Consider the following 23,253-nt stretch of genomic DNA (forward strand, 5'->3'; position numbering starts at 1 on the left):
CACGTGACGAGTAATTATCAAAGAAACGAAGCACGTGATAAGTAATTATCAAAGCCGGGAAGACTATATAGCACGCACCACGCCAATTATTTCCGAAAACAGAAAGAAAAAAATAATATTAATAACAAAATAGCTTACAATAAACACAGCTGAAAAACAACAACAGCAACAGCCGGTTTTGACTCCCCTCCGGCAAGCGTGCGCCAAACCTCCCGGCCAGAGAAGTGGAAGCAAATTACACAGCCGCGAGGATTCTGCAACATTACGTCATAAAACATCCTCTTCCTCCTGGGGTCGTTCGTTAGGCTCGGGCAATAGAGGGCTTTGGGGGAAATAAACCTCTGCACCCGAGCATTTCCCGGCTCTTGTGGGGGGTGTGGGGGGTGTGGGGGACGCTGGCAACTATAAGACGGCCGGAGGGGACCCTCCTCAGCTTACGGGCTATTCATGCCCGTGCCACCTTTTGGGTGGCTTAATCTTTATCAATCATCATCAATCCCTCCTCAGCGGGGGTGGGACAGCATGAATTCCAATCTCTTTAGCCGCAGGGAGAAGTATGGAGGGGGAAGACGATTGGGTTACAATGCGTTGGCGCTGGTTGATGGCGTGTCCTTCGTAACCGGAGCGTCTTGCTGCTGCTCTCTGCCGGAAGGTGAGAAATGATTTGATTGGCGTGGGTTGAGTAGGTGTTATTCTGCTGTGTGGCGACGGTGACGTCGCTGTCTGGCTTGTACCTTGCTAGTAACGTAGAGACGGTGAGGTCGCTATCTGGCCTGTACCATGCTAGTAACGTACAGGCGGTGAGGTCGCTATCTAGCCTGTACCATGCTAGTAACGTACAGGCGGTGAGGTCGCTATCTGGCCTTTACCGTGCTCGCGTGGGGACGGTGAGGTCGCTATCTGGTTTGTACCATGCTATCGTATAGACGGTGAGGTCGCTATCTGCCTTGTACCATGCTGGCGTGGCGACGGTGAGGTCGCTATCTGGCCTGTACCATGCTATCGTATAGACGGTGAGGTCGCTATCCGGCCTGTACCGTGCTAGCGTGAGTCCACGTATGTGTGTAAAATCTACATATAATTTATCTCTGTGGAATGAAATAGCTGATGATGATTTTTTTTCCCCCTTTCAATTTATTTATTTCATTTCAAACTTGTGTGTTCCCCAGGCTTGTCCCGTCTTGTTAATATAGTGATGTTGGTCGAACTGCAACCTTGCCTCTGTTGTGGACCCCTTGACCTCATCGGCCTAAAAGCTCTCAAATTCACACCCGGCTCCTACACCCATCTCGACATGTGTTGGATGGGTGTAACATGAAACACTGATCATTTGGTTCTGTCACCACCTGTCTACCTAATTCCTATACTGTCTGATACAAACGACGAGTGAATTCACAAAACATACACATGTTATTACGTATTATATTACTTTGTATATACAAGAGTTTTAAATGTTATTTTGACATGCGAGTTAATGGAACTTCACCAGCTGCATGAAGCTATAGGCAATGCAGCAGACAGGGGTCCACGATTGCGTATGTAATAATTATTTCCTGAAATGAAATTATTCAGTATTATGCCTGAAATAATTGTCGTTCTAGATAACATTAAACGTTTTCTGCCTTCTTAAATAAGCATTTGATAATGTTTATCATATATGAATTAAACATGACAGAACAATAGATTACATACTTAAACATGCTGCTAGGTTCTTCCTAACTACATCAAGTGGGCAAAAAAATGTGTATATATATATATCCTTCACTGGAACAACAGCAGCAGCATTACCCAACGTATCCACTGCTTCCTCGGCGAGCGTCTGGCCGGACACCAATTCTATGCAAAGTGAGCGAGGCATTTTTAACATTTTTATTGACAAATGTGCCAGCTGCCGCCCACACCAGCGCCGACATACACGGCTCTACTGACGCGCCCAGATATTCCCTTCCTCTCTCACTCCGCCTCAAAGTTGTGAACTGTGTCGGATCTCACTCGTAGCATGTTGGGTAACTCTACGTCAGACAGCTTGATAATTAAATTAAATTAAAGTTTAATTAAATTGATCACTTATGACCACACATACACCAGTATGATCATACTGTAGCTGGTGTATGATGTGTTTAAACTGTATAGTGAAATCTTGGCTGATTAGCCTAATATCACAAATAGTATTATATATATCTAATCAACTTTCGACAATATACTAGTATAAATTGTGTATTGTCAATGTATGTCTAATATACCTATTCATATTATATTTCAATACCAAAGTTAATTGCCATGTATTTGTGGATATATTTAGGAAGTGTAGTAAATAGCAGAAGCCTAATGTCATGTAGCTTGGAAAACACCATTATGTGCTTATATTATGGAATGCTACATATTTCTGAATAGGACATGCTATGGGTATTATGATGTAGAATGTATACATTTAGGTATCTGGTGTATTACTAGCATGTATACTATGACATATTCGTTTCATTATTGTTCATTGCATTGTCCTCTTGTCACATTAGTAATTTATATTCTGGTACTGTGAGATGTACACAACAAAGACAAGGTTTTGTTACTTATTTTTGTATACGATGCTTTACATTGTATTCAAGTATACTTACGTATAATGGCTGACCGGTAACGTCTTGAAATCCTCCGTTAACCTCCCCCTCCCCTCTTCCACCCCCTCCTTGCGTACCATTCCAGCCAGTGTTACCATGCCTTGCTAATATGAACTCATTTGTTAATGATTGTGACACCACCATCCTGTATTGGTATTATCATCATAATAGGCGCTAGTGTCCCACTGCGCCAGGATAGAGCCTGGTGTCAGCTAGTGCTGAGTGTATACAGTTTTGAGGCTGGTTGATGATCATGTAAAGCTTTAAGAAGCTGGATAAAGTAATAGAATGTGAGTTATAGAGATTGTAGTTTTCTTATGGTGTTACGGTGACTTATGTTATATGCCCCAGTAAACTGGAATATTTTTTGCTAGCCTTGAACTCTCCTAGACTTTTATTGATTATTGGCCAGGCTATGTTTTCCAACGGTGCTGTTGTAACGGGGGGTGGGGGGAAATAGCTCTATCTTATCCATTATTCCACCCCCCCCAGTTAACTAACGAGGCCGGGGGAAACAGCTCTCTCTAGTCCGTTATCCCGTCCCCAGTTAGCTAACTATTCTAGAGCACCCTCCAGAGATCCTAAGGCAACCTCTCTCGTTCAACACCTTGTAACCTGGGTATTTGACTACCTAGGTGTTAAGACTAAAGGCGCCGTAACTGGATCAGCTACCCGAAACTCCAGAGAGAACTCTAGAATACAGAATCATTGCCACAAACGTATAATAGGAAACGAAAGGAAAGAAATGAATAGTGAAGTAATTAGTGAGGGTTTGGGGTGAGAGGTAGGGAGGTGGGAGGAGCGAGGAGGGTCATTAGTTGAAAGTGAGAGTTTAGAGATGGGTGGAGGGAGAGGTGTAGATAGGTAGAAGTAGAAGAGTAGATAGAAGTAGAAGTAGAATAGATAGTAGAAGACGAAATGCTGCCACCATCCATTCATGATCATTACATACAAGACAAGGAATGGAACTTGCCTGTATCAAAATATTCTCAAAAGATGTTATTACCAGTTCATTATTAGTATGTTCCCTCTGTACCATGTATCAACTCCAAACATGTACTCATTTATATCATGAACCCAGTAACCACAGAGGCTTTCTCAAATCCTCAACTCAAAGCTCTAGGGAACAAAGTTAAACACAATTTAAATAATAAATTCATAATTATATTTCACATGAAGTATCATAATTTGGCAATTCAATTAAAATGTTCCAGTTTAATATGCAAAGTGAGTCATCATCCAAGAATTCGAGAACCCTACAACTTGACTGCCCCTGATCGTCACACAACACTTGTAAAACACGACAAGTCACCTCACTGTTCACTCACCAAGTGTCTCTGCCTATAGCTGGATAGAGGGGGGGGGTCTGTAGTTGACAGAGACTCCCGCCCTGCCGGCCGACAGCCTTCCTGCTAGGCCGTCTCTTCTGCAATCCTGACTGCCGTTCTGTCTGTTAATGCCCCATGCTCGATAGTTCTCCGAGTATTTATTGGGGAACCTAGTAGCTAACTCCGCCCACAAATAGATAGCCTCCGGCACTACCAAGCCACTCCTTAAACGTCGGCATGTTTGAAGGCTACCAGACTACAATTATCAGCTTAGCGGAAGCAAGGTGAAATTGTCATGATCTGACCTCAGGTCACTTGAGGTCATTAACGCTTTGAGGTGTGAGATCTCAGGCAGACAACTGGCGCCTCTCCGATCCTTGTCTGTGACTCATGTACTCTATGTATGTATTAACCTAAACCAAACACTTTTACAGTGTTACATCTCCCCTTCTCCCCGAAAATAAAGTTTTTGCAACACTGCTAAAGCAAGCTAGCTGTGTGCGACAACTTTATTAACGAAAAGAATACATCCTAGCTAAACAAATATACATCATCCTACTCTAAAAAAATGAAATATGTAGACAGACGTCCATTGTCTCTGGCTGGGCGACGTCACTGCTTGGTCTTGTAGATAATCCTGTACCACATTTCTTCAACACAACTGCCTCCGTCGCTTCTCCGTCGTTAACGCACAACAACCCTTGGTCAACCCGAAAGCCGTTACTACTTGAACTGAGCACAGGACCGTGGAATTCGGTTGTCCCAGCTGATCTGTAATTGGCCCTACGTCAGTCACCATGAGAGACGTATATTGGGGTTCTTCACAGCTATAGGGACTACAAGTTTCGAGACCTTCATATAGTTGCCAACAGTAGAAATCCCATCCTACTCTTCTTCCTCCCTGTTGCTCCAGCACGCCTCCTTCAGAGAGCTACTTCTGACAGCCACATCAAGTCCGCATGACACAGGAAGAATCACTCAACAGAGCTACCTGCTTGCAGGAGGGGCGGCCAGTCAAGGCAAACGATCCTGTCTTGCAATTACGCTCCATGCAATGATGCTGACACCAGCAAGGGACACTAGGTATCGTGTCTCACTCAGCTTGTCTTATCTTCTTCTTCTTCTTTCTTCTTTCTTCTTTCTTCTTTCTTCTCTCTTCCTTCTTCTTTCTTCTTTCTTCTTTCTTCTCTCTTCTTTCTTCTCTCTTCCTCCTCCCATGGGTCTTAGACAAGCGACCTGGGGTCCATTGGGGGTCTGTCCGTCCTGGGGTCCATCCTGGGTAGACCGATGTTGGTGGGACAGACTGGAGTCGTTGTTGCTCCTCTTCCATCATTACTGGGTCGTCTGGGGTCGTCTGCAGAACGACCTGGGGTCCACTGGGTAGACCAATGTTGACTGACCGAGAGGGCTGCATCTTGGGGTCCCCTGGGGTGGTGATGGTGGTGGAGCCGTGACCTCCAGGTAGTGGGCTGGTCGTGGTGGTGGTGATTAACGCCCGTGAGTGTGGTACACAGCAGCCGTCTCCCTCTTTTGTATGTGCGTCTCTCCTCTCTTCTGGCTCCCACCTGTGGGTGAACAGAAAGGCGACAATATCGTGCTCCCAAGATATGTTATGTGACCCTGTAGTTTGTATAGGGTTACACAGTCCAGTCATACCGCTCTCCTCCTGGCAACAACTACACTTAAATTTTAATAATCCAATTAACTCTGGATGATATTGACTTGGTGGAACATAAAACAGTAACAGAGTAAAGTTAGAGAAGAGAGAATAAGGTCATCACTACTTTTAACTTGTCACACAAAAAAAATCAAAACTAATAGACAAAACACTAGCCTAAACTTAACTGTACCGTTCCTAATCTTAAGTACATAATTAACCATTACTCCCACCCTTAACCTACAGCCACCTACGTGACCCAGAGTGTTTCCCTAGCATCTCCGCCGGTCAACAACCCCAAACTGTTGCCACCCCTGTGACCAGACTATCTAACGTCGAGCGTCCCCAACGTGAAGTCTACTGACATACTAAGGCTCCCCCTAGCATGCTGTACAATACCAGTACACCTCGGGTTATTGCGTTCAAATGGAGTAAAACAGTCGATCGCAATAATCTGAGCAGAACCACTACTTAAACTATTTAAAAACTACACCTGCCACTCCCCACTGACCAGTAGACCAGCGGTGGCTGGGTGTCCCCGTGGGACATGCGAGGTCACCTGTCACACTCAGCTGACCTGCACTACCAACACCGCTAAGTTCCCAAATCACCAAATCTTATTACTAACATTAATCACTACACACGCAAGTTCTGGTGAACATTCCCTGAACACCTCAAAACTCACAAAATCACTAAACCACAACACTAGAGAATCACAATCTCCTAACCTGAAAACTCGCTAAATCGCGAAAGTAAAACACCTGTCAAGATCTCCCTGATAGCGCCTGAGCGGCAAAAAGACACGTGGGACTGAACAATGTTAAAAGAACACCAACTACCTACAACATTGTTCAACACCGCTGCCATCATTGTAACGCGGGGTGGGGGGAAATAGCTCTATCTTATCCATTATTCCACCCCCCCCAGTTAACTAACGAGGCCGGGGGAAACAGCTCTCTCTAGTCCGTTATCCCGTCCCCAGTTAGCTAACTATTCTAGAGCACCCTCCAGAGATCCTAAGGCAACCTCTCTCGTTCAACACCTTGTAACCTGGGTATTTGACTACCTAGGTGTTAAGACTAAAGGCGCCGTAACTGGATCAGCTACCCGAAACTCCAGAGAGAACTCTAGAATACAGAATCATTGCCACAAACGTATAATAGGAAACGAAAGGAAAGAAATGAATAGTGAAGTAATTAGTGAGGGTTTGGGGTGAGAGGTAGGGAGGTGGGAGGAGCGAGGAGGGTCATTAGTTGAAAGTGAGAGTTTAGAGATGGGTGGAGGGAGAGGTGTAGATAGGTAGAAGTAGAAGAGTAGATAGAAGTAGAAGTAGAATAGATAGTAGAAGACGAAATGCTGCCACCATCCATTCATGATCATTACATACAAGACAAGGAATGGAACTTGCCTGTATCAAAATATTCTCAAAAGATGTTATTACCAGTTCATTATTAGTATGTTCCCTCTGTACCATGTATCAACTCCAAACATGTACTCATTTATATCATGAACCCAGTAACCACAGAGGCTTTCTCAAATCCTCAACTCAAAGCTCTAGGGAACAAAGTTAAACACAATTTAAATAATAAATTCATAATTATATTTCACATGAAGTATCATAATTTGGCAATTCAATTAAAATGTTCCAGTTTAATATGCAAAGTGAGTCATCATCCAAGAATTCGAGAACCCTACAACTTGACTGCCCCTGATCGTCACACAACACTTGTAAAACACGACAAGTCACCTCACTGTTCACTCACCAAGTGTCTCTGCCTATAGCTGGATAGAGGGGGGGGGGTCTGTAGTTGACAGAGACTCCCGCCCTGCCGGCCGACAGCCTTCCTGCTAGGCCGTCTCTTCTGCAATCCTGACTGCCGTTCTGTCTGTTAATGCCCCATGCTCGATAGTTCTCCGAGTATTTATTGGGGAACCTAGTAGCTAACTCCGCCCACAAATAGATAGCCTCCGGCACTACCAAGCCACTCCTTAAACGTCGGCATGTTTGAAGGCTACCAGACTACAATTATCAGCTTAGCGGAAGCAAGGTGAAATTGTCATGATCTGACCTCAGGTCACTTGAGGTCATTAACGCTTTGAGGTGTGAGATCTCAGGCAGACAACTGGCGCCTCTCCGATCCTTGTCTGTGACTCATGTACTCTATGTATGTATTAACCTAAACCAAACACTTTTACAGTGTTACACTGTAGGTTCACTACCCCATAACATTATAGGAATTTAAAACGGTATGAAAAACGTTAATGGAAAGAACCCTTTTCTAAGCTTGCCGAGTAAGCCGGACGACTCAAACAGAAAACGGAACAGTTCGTCACTTTTGTGAGTCGATTTCGTTTCAAATTACGTCCAAATTTGGCCATAATGCGCATACGAGCCAAAAGTGACGTTATTTTTAAGAGGACGGGTTGCATAACAACGTATTAACGAAAGAACCGTGATACTTCCCTGAAAGGTTCCTATATGTCCTTATTGTATTGCTTGGTAAGTTCATGTATGTAAATCACAAGGTTCGTGAATGTTCAGGCTACTTATTGTTGTTGGTAATACATGTTATGCTCATCAAGGTCAACCTAACCAAGGTGAAGAATTAGTGAAGCGTATATATACATATTTGGTGTCGAGGAATGTCGGATATCATAAAGGAATATCATACTCCTCTGAAGACCATTAACATATTAAGAGAGTATATTCAGGACCACCTGAATATACTCTCAAACCCAACATTGCCTTCATGAATATGCAAAAGTTTTCAATATTTTGAAGGCAATCACTTTCCGTGAATGTCTCCAAAATATTATGAAATATTGATTTGCATTATAAAAAAAGAAGATATAAGCTTAACTTCTTTCAAAGCCAAACATTGTTTTACGAAGGCATGAACAGTATATGGCTCTGAATATATAAAAACTAATTTGGATCAAACAGGTTGTTGGTTTGGATTAAACAACTTTCCCCAAGCTAACTTTGAAACTAAAGCCGCCAATACTGAGTGAAGAATGGAACTTATGACTTGTTTGGAACACACCTCCAACAGCAGAAATCTTCTATGCAGCTAGAATAATTATTATTTCAGGAAATATAATTTCGTTCTTGCTTTGGTAATCCTCCCTGCGGCCACAGTAATCCTCCCAGGAGCTACAGTAATACCCTAAGCAGCTACAGTAATCCTCTCGGCAGCCACATTAATCCTCCCATCAGCTTCAGTAATCCTCCCATCAGCCACAGTAATCCTCTCGGCAACCACATTAATCCTCATGGCAGCCACATTAATCATCTTGGCAGCCACATTAATCCTCTTGGCAGCCACATTAATCCTCTTGGCAGTCATAGTAATCCTCCAACTGCCACAGTAATCCGGCCGGCAATCACCATAAGATAATTTTCATGTGAAGAAAGTCCTATCTAAGTTCGGCTGTCCCGTGTTTCTCTCCTGCGGTGAGGAATGTGTGACAGAGAGAGAGAGAGAGAGAGAGAGAGAGAGAGAGAGAGAGAGAGAGAGAGAGAGAGAGAGAGAGAGAGAGAGAGAGAGAGAGAGAGAGAGAGAGAAGAGAGAGAGAGAGAGAGAGAGAGAGAGAGAGACAGACACACAGACAGAGAAACAGATAACGAAAGATCGTCAGAGCCATAGAGGTATACAATGCCTACCAAAGGAAGGATTACAACGCGACGAAGCTAGAGCGAAGGAACGGGATTTCATATATATCACAGTTTCTAAGTCTGTGCCTTGTGGCTAGAGGGCCACCCACAACACTCCTTGTACCTTTCATGTCGCAGATATTTACACGAGCATTCATTTTGAACCTATTTATATGAACCTATAAATATTTATATATAGAATTGTACCACAGTAGGAGTAATCGATAGTATCTATCTATGTAGGTAGTAGTATCTACCTATGTAGGTAGATAAGTAGATGCTCTTACATCTACCTGTCACGTGTGCTGCGACCTGCACGTGACCCCTTGATCACGTGGTTTATGACTGGAAAATATATTTTTTTTACTGTTTATTCGAGTTCATCTTATATATTACCATAGGTGATATTTTTGTTTTGTAATTATAAACTTTAATTACGCTCTGTTGTCTCTATTGAGTCTACGTTTTGTGAATAAGGGCGTATGTTGCCTCGGAGTGTGTTGTAGATGTCGTGGTCTTGCTGGGAATGTTCAGTGGGTGAGTGGCTGATGTGTTGACGGGAAGGGTGGGAAGAGAATAGACAGGGAGGGAGATGACACTAGACGGAGAGAGAGAGAGAGAGAGAGAGGCTGATGATAACGGGGTAGAGACTGAGAAAAGACAAGCTGTGGGGGGAGGGGGGGGGAGGTGGGGGGAGGGGGGGAGGAGGTGGGGGGAGGGGGAGGGGGTGAGGGGGGGGGTGAGGGAGGATGCAGAACCGGCAATCGACGAACAAAAATCCCCAACTCTCTCAAATTTCAGAGCAACTTTTGAGCATTTTATCTAGCCCTTCATACTGAGTTAACTCAACGCAATAAAAATGCCACATTCTTTTAATTAACACTCTACACTTTTTTTCACTTTTCTATAAGCGGAGCATATGTTAAACACGTGTACTTCACTTCTTCTGGAAAAATAACGTACGCAAAAGGATTTTTGTCTTTCTTGTTATGCAGGCTTAATTTATTCTGATTCACTGTCTTTTATGCTGACTTCATTTGTTCTTTATAATATATATATATATATATATATATATATATATATATATATATATATATATATATATATATTGTTTCCTCTTTTGTTTCCTTTACACCACCGCCCACGGGATGGGTATGGGGTGCATAATAAAGAAAGAAATTGAATTTTGAATACTTGATGGAATGTAGTCCGTATATTTCAAAACCAACCCGGGATCCTGTTCAGCAGTGAGCGAGAATAAGATTGATGGATACAGATTAAGCCACCCAAGAGATGGCACGGTCATGAATAGCCCGTAAGAGCGAGAATAAGAGCTGTAGCTGCATTTATGGCGTCAAGTCAGATGTCCTGGGAAGAGATGTAAGAATTGGGTAATAACCTTGTTACATAATTGCTCACCAAACCTGGTAACCACTGCCATGAGAAGATATCAAAATTTGGATTATTATTTATAAAAGTAGTTTCGATTATTTTCCTTTCGAAGCCACAGTGTTGGGGATAAATTATATATGAATTATCTCATATATTTTTGTGATCAGTCTTAGTATCACATGTTTATATAAATCTGAGCCTTGTTGGCCATATCTATCAGACCTCTTGTGGTGGGTGAGGCAGGTGTTTAGCTTCCTGCCTGTTTGCTTATCTGAACGAACTAGATGGTTCAGTTCCTGAACCGATTATGTGCCTATGTAACCCTTTCCTCCACCGCCCACGGGATGGGTATGTGGTGCATAATAAAGAAAAAAATTGAATTGCTTGACCATAATGAACAATCACCACAAGGAATCTTACAGACTCCGGCACCCTGAGCTTTATCTCTCTTCTGATAGACGTTTACTAATTCTATTCCTGACCTTATTTGGGTAACTGAAAATGAATTTTGTTTTACCCATTTTGCTTAAGTTCTTATCAGTGCGCTCTGTATTAGAATGATAAGGAATGACCAAGGTGTTCTTAGTAGCGACCCAAGGTGTTCTTAGTAGCGACCTCCTGCTGCCTAGTGGCGCCCGTCTGGTAGCAATTTGTATGAGCAACTTTTAAAGCTTCGCCCAGGAGTCAATTAGGGTATCATACATTGTTGAGTTGACTGTATATTTTATTGATTTCAATTTCTAACCGCTGAGGACTACAGATTCGCAACACACCTAAGACAAGACCCAATGCATCATTACTTTTTTTTAATTTCTTAGCATGATTGCTAAAGTAATGGAGATAGTTACCTGTATCTGTATCTTTCCTGTACACAAAAAGATACGCATCTTATATCTGTACATCCTTCTAATAATGTGAACTGCAATGCTGATTTTATAATCGACATATCTGTTACAATATCCATTGTTGATAAAGTTCTCTCCTACTCTTTTGAGTTCCTCGTCAACCTGCTTCCAACAAGAGCTATGTGAGATGTGAGTGCATAGTTAACATAGGCGTTGACAACACTCCCCCTGTATCACTCAGAGCACACACGTCTAGCATTAAGACATATTCCTATCTTAATTCCTACAGTATTGACTGAAATGTGAAAGCCACCATTCCTTTCCGCCACTATTACATCCAGGAAAGGCAACTTACCTTCCTTCTCCATCCCATAAGTGAAACTAAACACAATGTCGCTCGAGGGCTTCCTTAAGCGGTGGCAAGCGTCAAGTACTCGCATGACGGTATCGACAAAGTACTTACAGTAGACGTTAAGCTTAAGGTCCAATTAAAAACTCTTCTTAATAGTGCCCATGTAAAAAATTAGCGAAGGTTGAGGAATGGCATGGAGCAGGTGAAGGGAAGGGAGGTGGAATAAGTACGCCAAGAGTTTACAAGAAAGCGAGGCTGTATGGGTGTTTGTCTGGGTGTTTGTATGAGTGTTTGCACCAAAGTTAAAGAGTGTTTGTAGAAGTGTTTGATCACGAGACATCCGGAGCGCCCCTCGACCTCTCATGCCTGGTGCCATTTTTATCCGTAAGCCAGTCATAAGGAGAGAGGAATATTGCCTGAAGCAGCAAGGAACCTCCTAGCTCCTTGGGGCAAACCTAGCTTTTAATATAAATCAAGTCTCCAGAACAAATCTTGACCGTCAAACCTAATCTAACTAAAGAAAAGTCCCCCCCCCCCCTTATGACAAGACCAGCCTTATCTAACCAAAAACAAAGCCTGTCCCCAGGACAAACTAGGGACAGGCCTAGTATCTATGACAAACTTAAACCCTAGAAAAAATCTAGCCCTAAAACAGGTTTAGACCCTTAAAATTTTCCCTGCGTCCTAGCCCAACCACTCGGACTGGAAGTTAAAGCTTCTAAACTGTTTCAGTCCATGTCAAAGATATAACCATCAGGTATTAGAATAACCCAAATTCCTATGACAATTGCAGCTGTTAGGACAAGCCCAACCTTTAAAAAACGTACGTAAGAAAAATATTGCGTTAATAAACTTGTAAGAAAAGTCTTTCTTTTGATATTGAAGTCTTGCATGATATGCCTTGCTTCTCTTATATTACGCCCCATTCAGCCCATTTATTGTCACCCCATATTTCCCCTACATCTCATCCCTAAACATTCTTATACCTTTTACTAGTTCAGCAACGTACGGTGCACCCCCCTATCCCTTGCCTAGCACCTCCTGACCATCCCCTGCATCCTTAGCCGTTTGTTCTCTATCCACCCTTCAATGCCGTCCGATAAGGCAGTCATCCAGAAAAGAGTATTGAATGTACAAACACCTTCACATTGTTAGCCACACACTCCAATTTTGACAAATGTTTGCAGATGAGATGAAGTGCTGTCAAGGGGCCGTCAAGGGGCTGCCTAGGGTTGTCGAGGAGATGTCAAGTACTGCCCCCGGTGACTCCATAGCTGTGACAAGACACAGGATTAACAATAGGTCGTTCGGGTGAAGTGAGCAGTGTTGTCTCGTGTTGGTGTGACTTGTATGTGTCTCCACGTCTGTTTTTGTCTTTTTCGTGTAATTTAGATCTGTTCTGAGTGTGTATCTGTTGTGCATCGTGCTTGTGTTGCCTCTATAATTGATGCGAATTTGTGTGTGTGTTTCATCTGGGTAGTTGCTGCTTTGGGAAGGGGATTTAAAGTTTTAGGAAACAGATTACAGGACAATAGACGTGGGATCGCCTGGAGTGTTTCAAGCGTTGATTAGACACGTATGAATGAGTCTTGGGTGGATGTAAATAGGAGCTGCCTCGTATAATCCTCGTATAGCCTGCAGAAAAAAGCAACTTCTGCAGTTTCCTATATTCTTATGTTCTATTCTGTGTCTTCTATTATACTTGTGTATGTTAGGGTCTTGTATTATACCCGAGTCAGTCAGTGTCTTGTATTATACCCGAGTCAGTCAGTGTCTTGTATTATACCCGAGTCAGTCAGTGTCTTGTATTATACACGAGTCAGTCAGTGTCTTGTATTATACCCGAGTCAGTCAGTGTCTTGTATTATACCCGAGTCAGTCAGTGTCTTGTATTATACACGAGTCAGTCAGTGTCTTGTATTATACACGAGTCAGTCAGTGTCTTGTATTATACACGAGTCAGTCAGTGTCTTGTATTATACACGAGTCAGTCAGTGTCTTGTATTATACCCGAGTCAGTCAGTGTCTTGTATTATTCGTGTACATTTGTGTTCTGTTTCCACGCTTGTACAACAGTGCCTTGTACTGTGTGTCATATGACACTATCAATGCATTTTTTTAAATATAATTCTATCACAGCATTATCTTTCCACATTATCACTGTATCACTAGATCAATGCATCTCTATATCACAGTGTGACTATATCTAAGCGTGGCTATATTGCTGTATTATTTCATCATTATATCAATGCATCACTACTCCAATGAACTATTGCATTACTTAATCATTGTATTACTACATCACAACATAACTGCTGCATCACTGCATAAATACATCATTGCTTCACTCTATCAAGACATCATTGTGTCACTGACATCATTGCGTCACTCAAGCACTTCATTATTACTGGCTTTAATTACACTGTGTTATTTCATTGTATCTGTCTCGCATGAACTCAGCAATTTAAGCCAATCTTTAGCCTTTAAAACATTTGACATTTCTAACTTCTGTTCCTGATGCATTCCACTCGCATTCCACACAGACATACGAACCCGCATTTGCGTCTTGGAGCCTGCGCAGGTGTTAGCCCCTTTCCTCCCTATTAGAGCCTATGTTTACCTACTTTTGGAAGAAATTTAAGTCAAGATTGGTCGCCAGTAGTGGGCAGTTGTGGCCGCTAAGTCTAAATTCATACCAAGCATCTTACAAACACACCGAATTAATTTCTTGTGGTTGAATAATTTTTTTAGATTATTTTGGTGTAATACCGCTTGCTTTCCATAAAATGGTATGGTAACATTTTCTCGGTGATTACGCCTATGTCTTTTTTTTAATAATTGGCAATTTTAGGACATTATTTCCTTGCTTCCCGACACTGAAATGTTTTGAGAATGGAGAAGAATTATCTGAATTTTGCTGTTATATATGCCAGACTTCTTGAGTGTTTCTTCAAGAAATGTGATTGTCAGTGTTATAATTCCGGTTGTGATTGTAATGTTGTTATTAAGTTGTTTGTTACGCTTTGTTACTTGTAATGTGTTGTGTTATTGGGATGTTTGTGCTCATGTGATGTTTGTGCTAATTGATAATTGTATGATTTATGTGATGTTTGTGATAGTAAATGTGGTATTTGTACTAGTGAAAGCAATCTTTGCAATTCAATTAGTGCATAACAAATTCTAAATAGAGACATACACAAAAATAGATACCTGCATATGTTGAGCCTAACTAGCAATAATAATAATGCTAATGAAAATAAAAATAATAATAACCATAATAATAATAATTTTAATAATAATTATAAATAATAACAAGATATATTTTCTCGTACCACTTCTCTCTCTCTCTCTCTCACTCAAGCCTGTTATAAAACGAGTTTTATATTGGTATATCAAATATTATTTCTGTGCTGCCTCTACCTTTGCATGCGCTGGTATTACTCCAGAATATTTTTAATCAAGACCCGAGCCGTTTTGCATGTGCATAAAATTCTTAATTTCACCGTGAATTCTGAAAATATCCGTTTTACGTTCCAGTAGAGTATAGAGAGCGAGGGCGCAGGATGGCCCAGAAGCTGTGCATTTGTTGCTGTGTCGAGTTACTGGGATATTGCTTATTGATTTACTCTAGGTTACTGGAAGATGTTTACATGTGTGTGTGTGTGTGTGTGTGTGTGTGTGTGTGTGTGTGTGTGTGTGTGTGTGTGTGTGTGTGTGTGCAGCAACGATCACGAAAACACTGATCCTAAGAATGCGGAAAAACAGCATTGACAAATTAGAGAATGCTGAACGCTATTTCAGCCAAGCTTTTATTATATTAGAGAATGACTCAATTCATAGGGGTAATTGACTCCGGAGACACGAGGGAACTACGATTGTCAAGCACAATGACAATGGGATGTTGACGTCGGGAAAGCAGTTGACGCATTGCATACAAGATTGCATGAAGTTAAGCCGTGAAGGCGCTAGTTTCTGGGGGCCAGCAACAGCACATCGAGATTTGGTCAGGAAAGGCAACGGGAGTAGCCAAGACTTGGACCCCCATCAGTTTTGAGGGCGATGGAGCGGGAGTTTGAAGAAAAAATATTCAAGGAAAATGTGTTTCACAACCGTAGGAGAGATAGAAACATTTACCATGTGGGTCAAGGTCTTGCTAAACTTTGCAAGTGGGAGCTTTTATGGCGGGTCACAATGCTATGACCATAGGAGAGAGATTAACACAAACCATAGAGGGAATCTTGCAAGCCAGATATCCGCACAGAAAGGTGGTGGAAGGGTTCACTTGAGCGGTTAGACTTTACTTAAAACTAGATGATGCACAAGTTGAAATTGTTTAAAATGGCTTTGAATTGTTTTGGAGATTTTATTTTTTACTCGAATAGCGCTCACATCTTTTAATTAAAATATAAATATTTGATTTTTTTTTAAATAATTTTTTATTATAATATGATAACAGTGAACATGACGGTGAAGTGGTAAAAATTATGAGTATTGAAAGTTTCCCGTGTCTACTCGTCTACTCTTCACCCCGCGAGTCTACTCTCAGCCCACGAAAGTCTACGCTACGGGGAGCCTCAGGGCTGATTAAATATGGATCACAGAATCAAAAATTAATTTAGGTGATAATGAGGAGATTTGAGAGCGGGAATAAATATGGGGTCCAGTACAGGTGAGATTAATGATGGGGTCCAGTACAAGTGAGATTAATGATGGTGGTCCAGTACAGGTGAGATTAATGATGGTGTCCAGTACAGGTGAGATTAATGATGGTGTCCAGTACAGGTGAGATTAATGATGGTGTCCAGTACAGGTGAGATTAATGATGGTGTCCAGTACAGGTGAGGTCAATGATGGTGTGAGATGAACTGGCTGCAAGGATGGTTAGAATGAAAAATATTTGTATATAAATACATACACAACTTTCACATATGTACTCACCTACTAGTGCTTGCGAGGGTTGAGCTTTGGATTTGGCTCTTTGGTCCCGCCTCTCAACCGTCAATCAATAGGGGTAAAGGTTCCTGAGCCTATTGGGCTCTATCATATCTACACTTGAAACTGTGTATGGAGTCAGCCTCCACCACATCGCTTCCTAGTGCATTCCATTTGTCAACCACTCTGACACTAAAAAAGTTCTTTCTAATATCTCTGTGACTCATTTGGGCACTCAGTTTCCACCTGTGTCCCCTAGTGCGTGTGCCCCTTGTGTTAAATAGACTGTCTTTATCAACCCTGTCGATTCCCTTGAGAATCTTGAATGTGGTGATCATGTCCCCCCTAACTCTTCTGTCTTCCAACGAAGTGAGGTTTAATTCCCGTAGTCTCTCCTCGTAGCTCATACCTCTCAGCTCGGGTACTAGTCTGGTGGCAAACCTTTGAACCTTTTCCAGTTTAGTCTTATGCTTGACTAGATATGGACTCCATGCTGGAGCCGCAAACTCCAGGATTGGTGTGTGTGTGTACTCACCTAATTGTACTCACCTAATTGTGCTTGCGGGGGTTGAGCTTTGACTCTTTGGTCCCGCCTCTCAACTGTCAATCAACTGTGTGTGTGTGTGTGTGTGTGTGTGTGTGTGTGTGTGTGTGTGTGTGTGTGTGTGTGTGGAAACATTGCAGTACATAATCGTTGCGTTGAATAGCAATGCTGCGGAACCTTTATCTACTTCGAGGATTAATTCACCATTATCTAAGAACGAAATCAGACGTGCGTAAAATTATAATAACTGTGCAAAAGTCTACAAATGCTTTTCTTAAACCTAAATCAGACTTGTGTAGGTACTGCAGAATACGAATTATCCAACTTAAAAATATGAAATTCAGTCTTACTTCATGAGACATGCCAATGCCCAAATTAGGAGCATCAAAGCTGATAAAAAGTCTGCCAGTCTAAACCAGCAATAACAGGGCATGCCAAGGTCTGAATTAGTCTTTTTTTTTAATTCTAAATCAGCCGTATCAAAGAATAACAAATTCATTCCCTGTTTAAAATCAGCCTTTACAAAGTCTTAACTGAGAAAACTTCCAAATCAGCCAAACTAAGGTCCTAATTCGCTTCATTATCCACCAAAAACAGCTATAAAAAAATCAAAATGTAACTCTCAAAGTCTAAATCTCTCAATCAGACGTCTAAATTCGTTGTCAAAGTCTAAATCACCCGACCCAAACTCTAAATCAGTCGTGGCCAGCGGGAGTATTGGGAAAGCAATACAATTTGGTCGACTGAATTATCACTGGGAAAAGCCGATGGCTGAATGAGAAGCCATTTATTTCAAGGAAAATTGACGCACCTACGCAATTTCGCCTTCCACCCCCCCCCCCCCCCCGTGACGCAAACCCAGTGTAGAGTGTGCGTGACGCAAGGCAGACGTGACTCACGCTTATACGACGCCAAAGGCTGGTTGACGAGGGACGGAGAAAGATGCAGTGAGGATATACGCGAATTAAAAATAGAGTCAGGTGTTTGAGTCATCAGGATATTCACGAGAGAGAGAGAGAGGATATCCTACGTGAGAAGGATATACGCCAGTAGGAAGCTACATATGAGGTTCAGGATATACTCCAGGACGAGGATATACACGAGGAAGAGGATATATGCGAGAGAGAGGATATACGGGACGAAGCTCAAGTAGATTAGTCAGCGTATAAGAACATTGAATTTCTCTCCCTGGGAGAGAACTGGGGGAGCTGGCGCCAGGGAGAGAACTGTGGGAGCTGGCTCCAGGGAGAGAACTGGGAGAGCTGGCGCTAGGGAGAGAACTGTGGGAGCTGGCGCCAGGGAGAGAACTGTGGGGGTTGGCGCCAGGGAGAGAACTGTGGGAGCTGGCGCCAGGGAGAGAACTGTGGGAGCTAGCGCCAGGGAGAGAACTGTGGGAGCTAGCGCCAGGGAGAGAACTGTGGGAGCTGGCGCCAGGGAGAGAACTATGGGAGCTGGCGCCAGGGAGAGAACTGTGGGAGCTGGCGCCAGGGAGAGAACTGTGGGAGCTGGCGCCAGGAAGAGAACTGTGGGAGCTGGCGCCAGGGAGAGAACTGTGGGAGCTGGCGCCAGGGAGAGAACTGTGGGAGCTGGCGCCAGGGAGAGAACTATGGGAGCTGGCGCCAGGAAGAGAACTATGGGAGCTGGCGCCAGGAAGAGAACTGTGAGAGCTGGCGCCAGGGAGAGAACTGTGGGAGCTGGCGCCAGGGAGAGAACTGTGGGAGCTGGCGACAAAGAGAGAACTGTGGGAGCTGGCGCCAGGAAGAGAACTGTGGGAGCTGGCGCCAGGGAGAGAACTATGGGAGCTGGCGCCAGGGAGAGAACTGTGGGAGCTGGCGCCATGGAGAGAACTGTGGGAGCTGGCGCCAGGGAGAGAACTGTGGGAGCTGGCGCCAGGGAAAGAACTGTGGGAGCTGGCGCCAGGGAGAGAACTGTGGGAGCTGGCGCCAGGGAGAGAACTGTGGGAGCTGGCGCCAGGGAGAGAACTGTGGGAGCTGGCGACAGGGAGAGAACTGTGGGAGCTGGCGCCAGGGAGAGAACTGTGGGGGTTGGCGCCAGGGAGAGAACTGTGGGAGCTGGCGCCAGGGAGAGAACTGTGGGAGCTGGCGCCAGGGAGAGAACTGTGGGAGCTGGCGCCAGGGAGAGAACTGTGGGAGCTGGCGCCAGGGAGAGAACTGTGGGAGCTGGCGCCAGGGAGAGAACTGTGGGAGCTGGCGCCAGGGAGAGAACTGTGGGAGCTGGCGCCAAGGAGAGAACTCTGGGAGCTGGCGCCAGGGAGAGAACTCTGGGAGCTGGCGCCAGGGAGAGAACTCTGGGAGCTGGCGCCTGGGAGAGAACTATGGTAGGGGGGGGCGGGGTAAAAATATAAGAAAAGAATGCAAAAATAAACTTCATGCGAGGAAAGAATTCAACCTCCAAAGATCAAAACTAAGACGCTCAAGAATCCCAAGAGTATTTGACTGCCTCATGAACAATCAACTTCGGGTTGAGTGCTGATAGCTGAAGGCTCAGGGATTAGCGCCAAGTGCTCCTGACTAACAGCTCAAGGCTCTAAGAAGCCTGGAATCAGCGTCCCCCATCCCACCCCCCACAACGCGGCCCTCATTACAGCCGGTCCCATTGTCAGTCTTCCCCATTGAACCAGACCAAACTTATTAGCTCCGTCTTGTCAGAATATGGCGAGTCTTGGCGGCTCCTTATGAGAAATCTTTTATGTACAATAGAAATATTCCCCTGGGTAGAGGCCTTGACTGGGTTCGGCTGGGACTTAATTGGGTTTGGCTGCGATGAGGACCTGACTGGGTTGGGGTAGGACGTGTTGTGCAGTGCTGGATTAAGCTTCCATGGGGTGGGAAGAATGGAAGGGAGTAGAGGAGGGAAATGGAACAGATGGTAAAGGGGAGGAAAAAGATGGGAAGAAGGTAGAATGGGGGGGGGAGAGAATTGGAAAGAAGATAGAGGAGGAAACAAGGGGATAAAGGAGAAGTTGCAGAGTGGTCTGTGCAGCACGGGATGGATTAGACTGTTGTATGATGGAACGCCTCATGTAAGGAACGCCTCGCGCCTCGTCAACGTCATGCTGAGCAAAGCTGAGCTAAGTTAACTTAGAACAGACAGTGCTGAGCAGAGCTTATTAACTTTAAATTGAGCTTTTCTACATTTAGCCCAATATGAGCTGGACACGTGAGCTGGTTTGGGCTGTGTGTGAACAGAGAGGAGTGGGAGACCCCACCTCACTGTTATGCGGGTTGTATACGGGCTGTGGAAGGCCTACTTACCTCCTCCTCACTCCTTTCAAGAGGAAGAAGGAGACATATCTTCCATTTTTTCCACTTGTCGGTGTCAGCTCTCGTTGATCATCCTGATGGGCTTTTGGGGGTGATTGATGCTGTTTTTCAGCCTCTGTTAAGGCTCCATTCTTTATGGTGTTTATGTCTTCTGTGCCACGTCACGATGCCAGCCGGTCGTACGGGGTCTACTTATCACCCACGACTGCCATCACGGGCAGGACGTCACTATGGTTAAGTAATGTTATAGAATACTGGATTTATGTCGCGTCGTCTCTTAGTGCTCCTGAGTTATTTGAATCTCTACTGAGCCGCCACTCTGTCTTCTTGAGTCGTATCAGTCTTCTCGAGTTTCATCATTCCCTCTTCCCTCTCACCATGTTGACTCGAGTCTGAGGTCGTTGCGACTACAGCTGTGTTATGCTGGTACCATTATATAATTTTTTTTTTTACTCGTTTCTCATGATCTTTTTCGCTAATACCCAGCTTCCTCTTGTTAGCCACTGCATCATCAATTTAGTTTCCTACCCCAGGGAAGCCCTTAGGATCCTCCGTACCTACCAAGCGACATCCCACATTCTTCAACGAAGATCTGACTCCTAATTTGCATCTATGAAACCATCTCCTTATGATATGTCTTCAGCCTCAAGAGCTCAATTTGTATCGTTCCCTAATCATTTCCGTAACTGCGATGAGCTGGTTTAGTCTTCTAGTTGTATATTCAGCAGCTTCTGTTCTCTACCTAGCATTTTAAATAACATTTCCCTAACTATATCCACCAAATTCATTGCTTCGTTAATCGCAGACCTTTTTCTTCGGATTCACTGCCAGCCACCCCAGCACATTCTCCTGCAACATTCACCCCAGCAGTTTCCTGGTCCCCCTACAACAGTCATCTACCCCAGCAGAGTCTCCTGGCCCCGACAACAATCATCCACCCCAGTACAATACCTCTCACCAATCCTACCCTTCCCGTTATACCACCTCTTCCCTTCCAGGACACAATTCATCGCTTCTCCCATCTCCACGTTCACCAGTGCCTCCGCCAGCATCTCAGTTACAACTATCGCAGTGGACCATCATTTCCGCCACCCAGCTCCCAGCATCTACCATCACCGTCACCGGTCCCAGCATCTTCTCTACCACCGTCGCCATCTTCTGTATCTACGGAGTATTGGTACTACCACTATTCCCGCCACCACCATCACCGTCACTGTCACCACCATCGCCAATATGACTACTACAAACCCTCTTCGCGAACGCACGTACGTCATCCCACAAGTTAAATGGTGGCTTTAATCCTTCGTTACCCGGAAAATAAACTTAGAGCAAAATCCCATTGCGTATTTATTCTTCTTTCTTCTACCAAGAGAAGGATGAGGAGATTTGTGGGGATTTATTGTCCTCCACGCGAGTGTCGCTTCCTTCACAAAGGATCCCCTGAATGAAGGGTCTTTGAGTTCCGTTCATTCCTTCCGGACCCTTGGATTTAGGGCAGCGGTCGTAGATCCGACATTGCCGGCGCTGCAAGCTTAAGCGCCGCGCCTCCAGACTGCATGGAAGTTCCTAGTCCACACACGACTCTATACAATCGTCGCTCAAAGGAGAAGTGGCGGGACAACGACGCCCAGGATCATCGGGGCTTTGTCGTGGTTATGGTAGGGTTCACCAGGGCCGTTCATGGCCCTTGGGTTGGTCGTGTGGGGGGCGCTGCTGGTGTTTCTAGTACGTGCGTTTCTCTTCTCTTTTCTGTTGCTCTCGTCTGCTTTAGTCTATCTGTCTCTGTCTGTCGGTCTCGGTCTCTCTCTGTCTCTCTCTCTCTCTCTTTCTCTGTCTCTCTGTCTCTCTCTCTCTCTCTCTCTCTCTCTCTCTCTCTCTCTCTCTCTCTCTCTCTCTCTCTCTCTCTCTCTCTCTCTCTCTCTCTCTCTCTCTCTCTCTCTCTCTCTCTCTCTCTCTCTCTCTCTCTCTCTCTCTCTCTCTGTCTCTCTGTCTCTCTCTCTCTCTCTCTGTCTCTCTGTCTCACTCTCTCTCTCTCTCTCTCTCTCTCTTGCTATGTTTTTAACATTGCATTTTCACACAGTAAGGGAATATTTTTATCGCTCTACGAAGTTTAAATGTAAATACATATTTTAAGCGTTGAAAAAATACACATTCAGTATTTCAATCAGACGTAATGCCGTTGTGAAGGGCTGATATTTATTGGAAAACATGTTTTAAATGCTAAGAGAAAATAGTTAAGTGTTTTTGCTGTTTGTTCTGTCTGTATGTCTGACATACAGTGTTTCACTGTATGTGAAACATACAGTGAATGTATGTTTCACTGTGTCTCTGTCAGTCTTTGACTGTGAACGTGTGTAGTGGTAACTAAAACTAATTTAGTTAAGCAAGTTACGGCGTTAATAACTAGTTACAGAAATCGTTAACATTCAGTAGCAGGTGGAGTAGGTTATAACGATACAACATATACAGTATGCTATTAAATGATGCAATGTTTACGTTGGCTATCACAGAATACAGTGTGAAACTCATGTATACTGAATTAAAGAACTGAACTGGATATTTCGGACACTGATGGGATCAACGTTGGAAAAATGAATGCTAATGTTCTTTTAAGGTAACTGGGTAACAAGGAAAAAGAATAATATACGA

The 23,253-nt window shown here is 43.8% G+C and overlaps 1 protein-coding gene across 1 annotated transcript; it reads right to left on the bottom strand.

Moving 5' to 3' along the window:
* Positions 1 to 18,478: 18,478 nt before the first annotated feature.
* Positions 18,479 to 19,159, bottom strand: LOC123754621 (uncharacterized protein DKFZp434B061-like). Its single transcript, XM_069326826.1, has one exon. It carries the CDS (start codon positions 19,157 to 19,159, stop codon positions 18,479 to 18,481), a length of 681 nt encoding a protein of 226 aa, XP_069182927.1.
* Between the last annotated feature and the right edge of the window lie 4,094 nt (positions 19,160 to 23,253).

The sequence above is a fragment of the Procambarus clarkii genome, chromosome 18 (genome assembly GCF_040958095.1).
Source record: "Procambarus clarkii isolate CNS0578487 chromosome 18, FALCON_Pclarkii_2.0, whole genome shotgun sequence".
Taxonomy (NCBI): domain Eukaryota; kingdom Metazoa; phylum Arthropoda; class Malacostraca; order Decapoda; family Cambaridae; genus Procambarus; species Procambarus clarkii.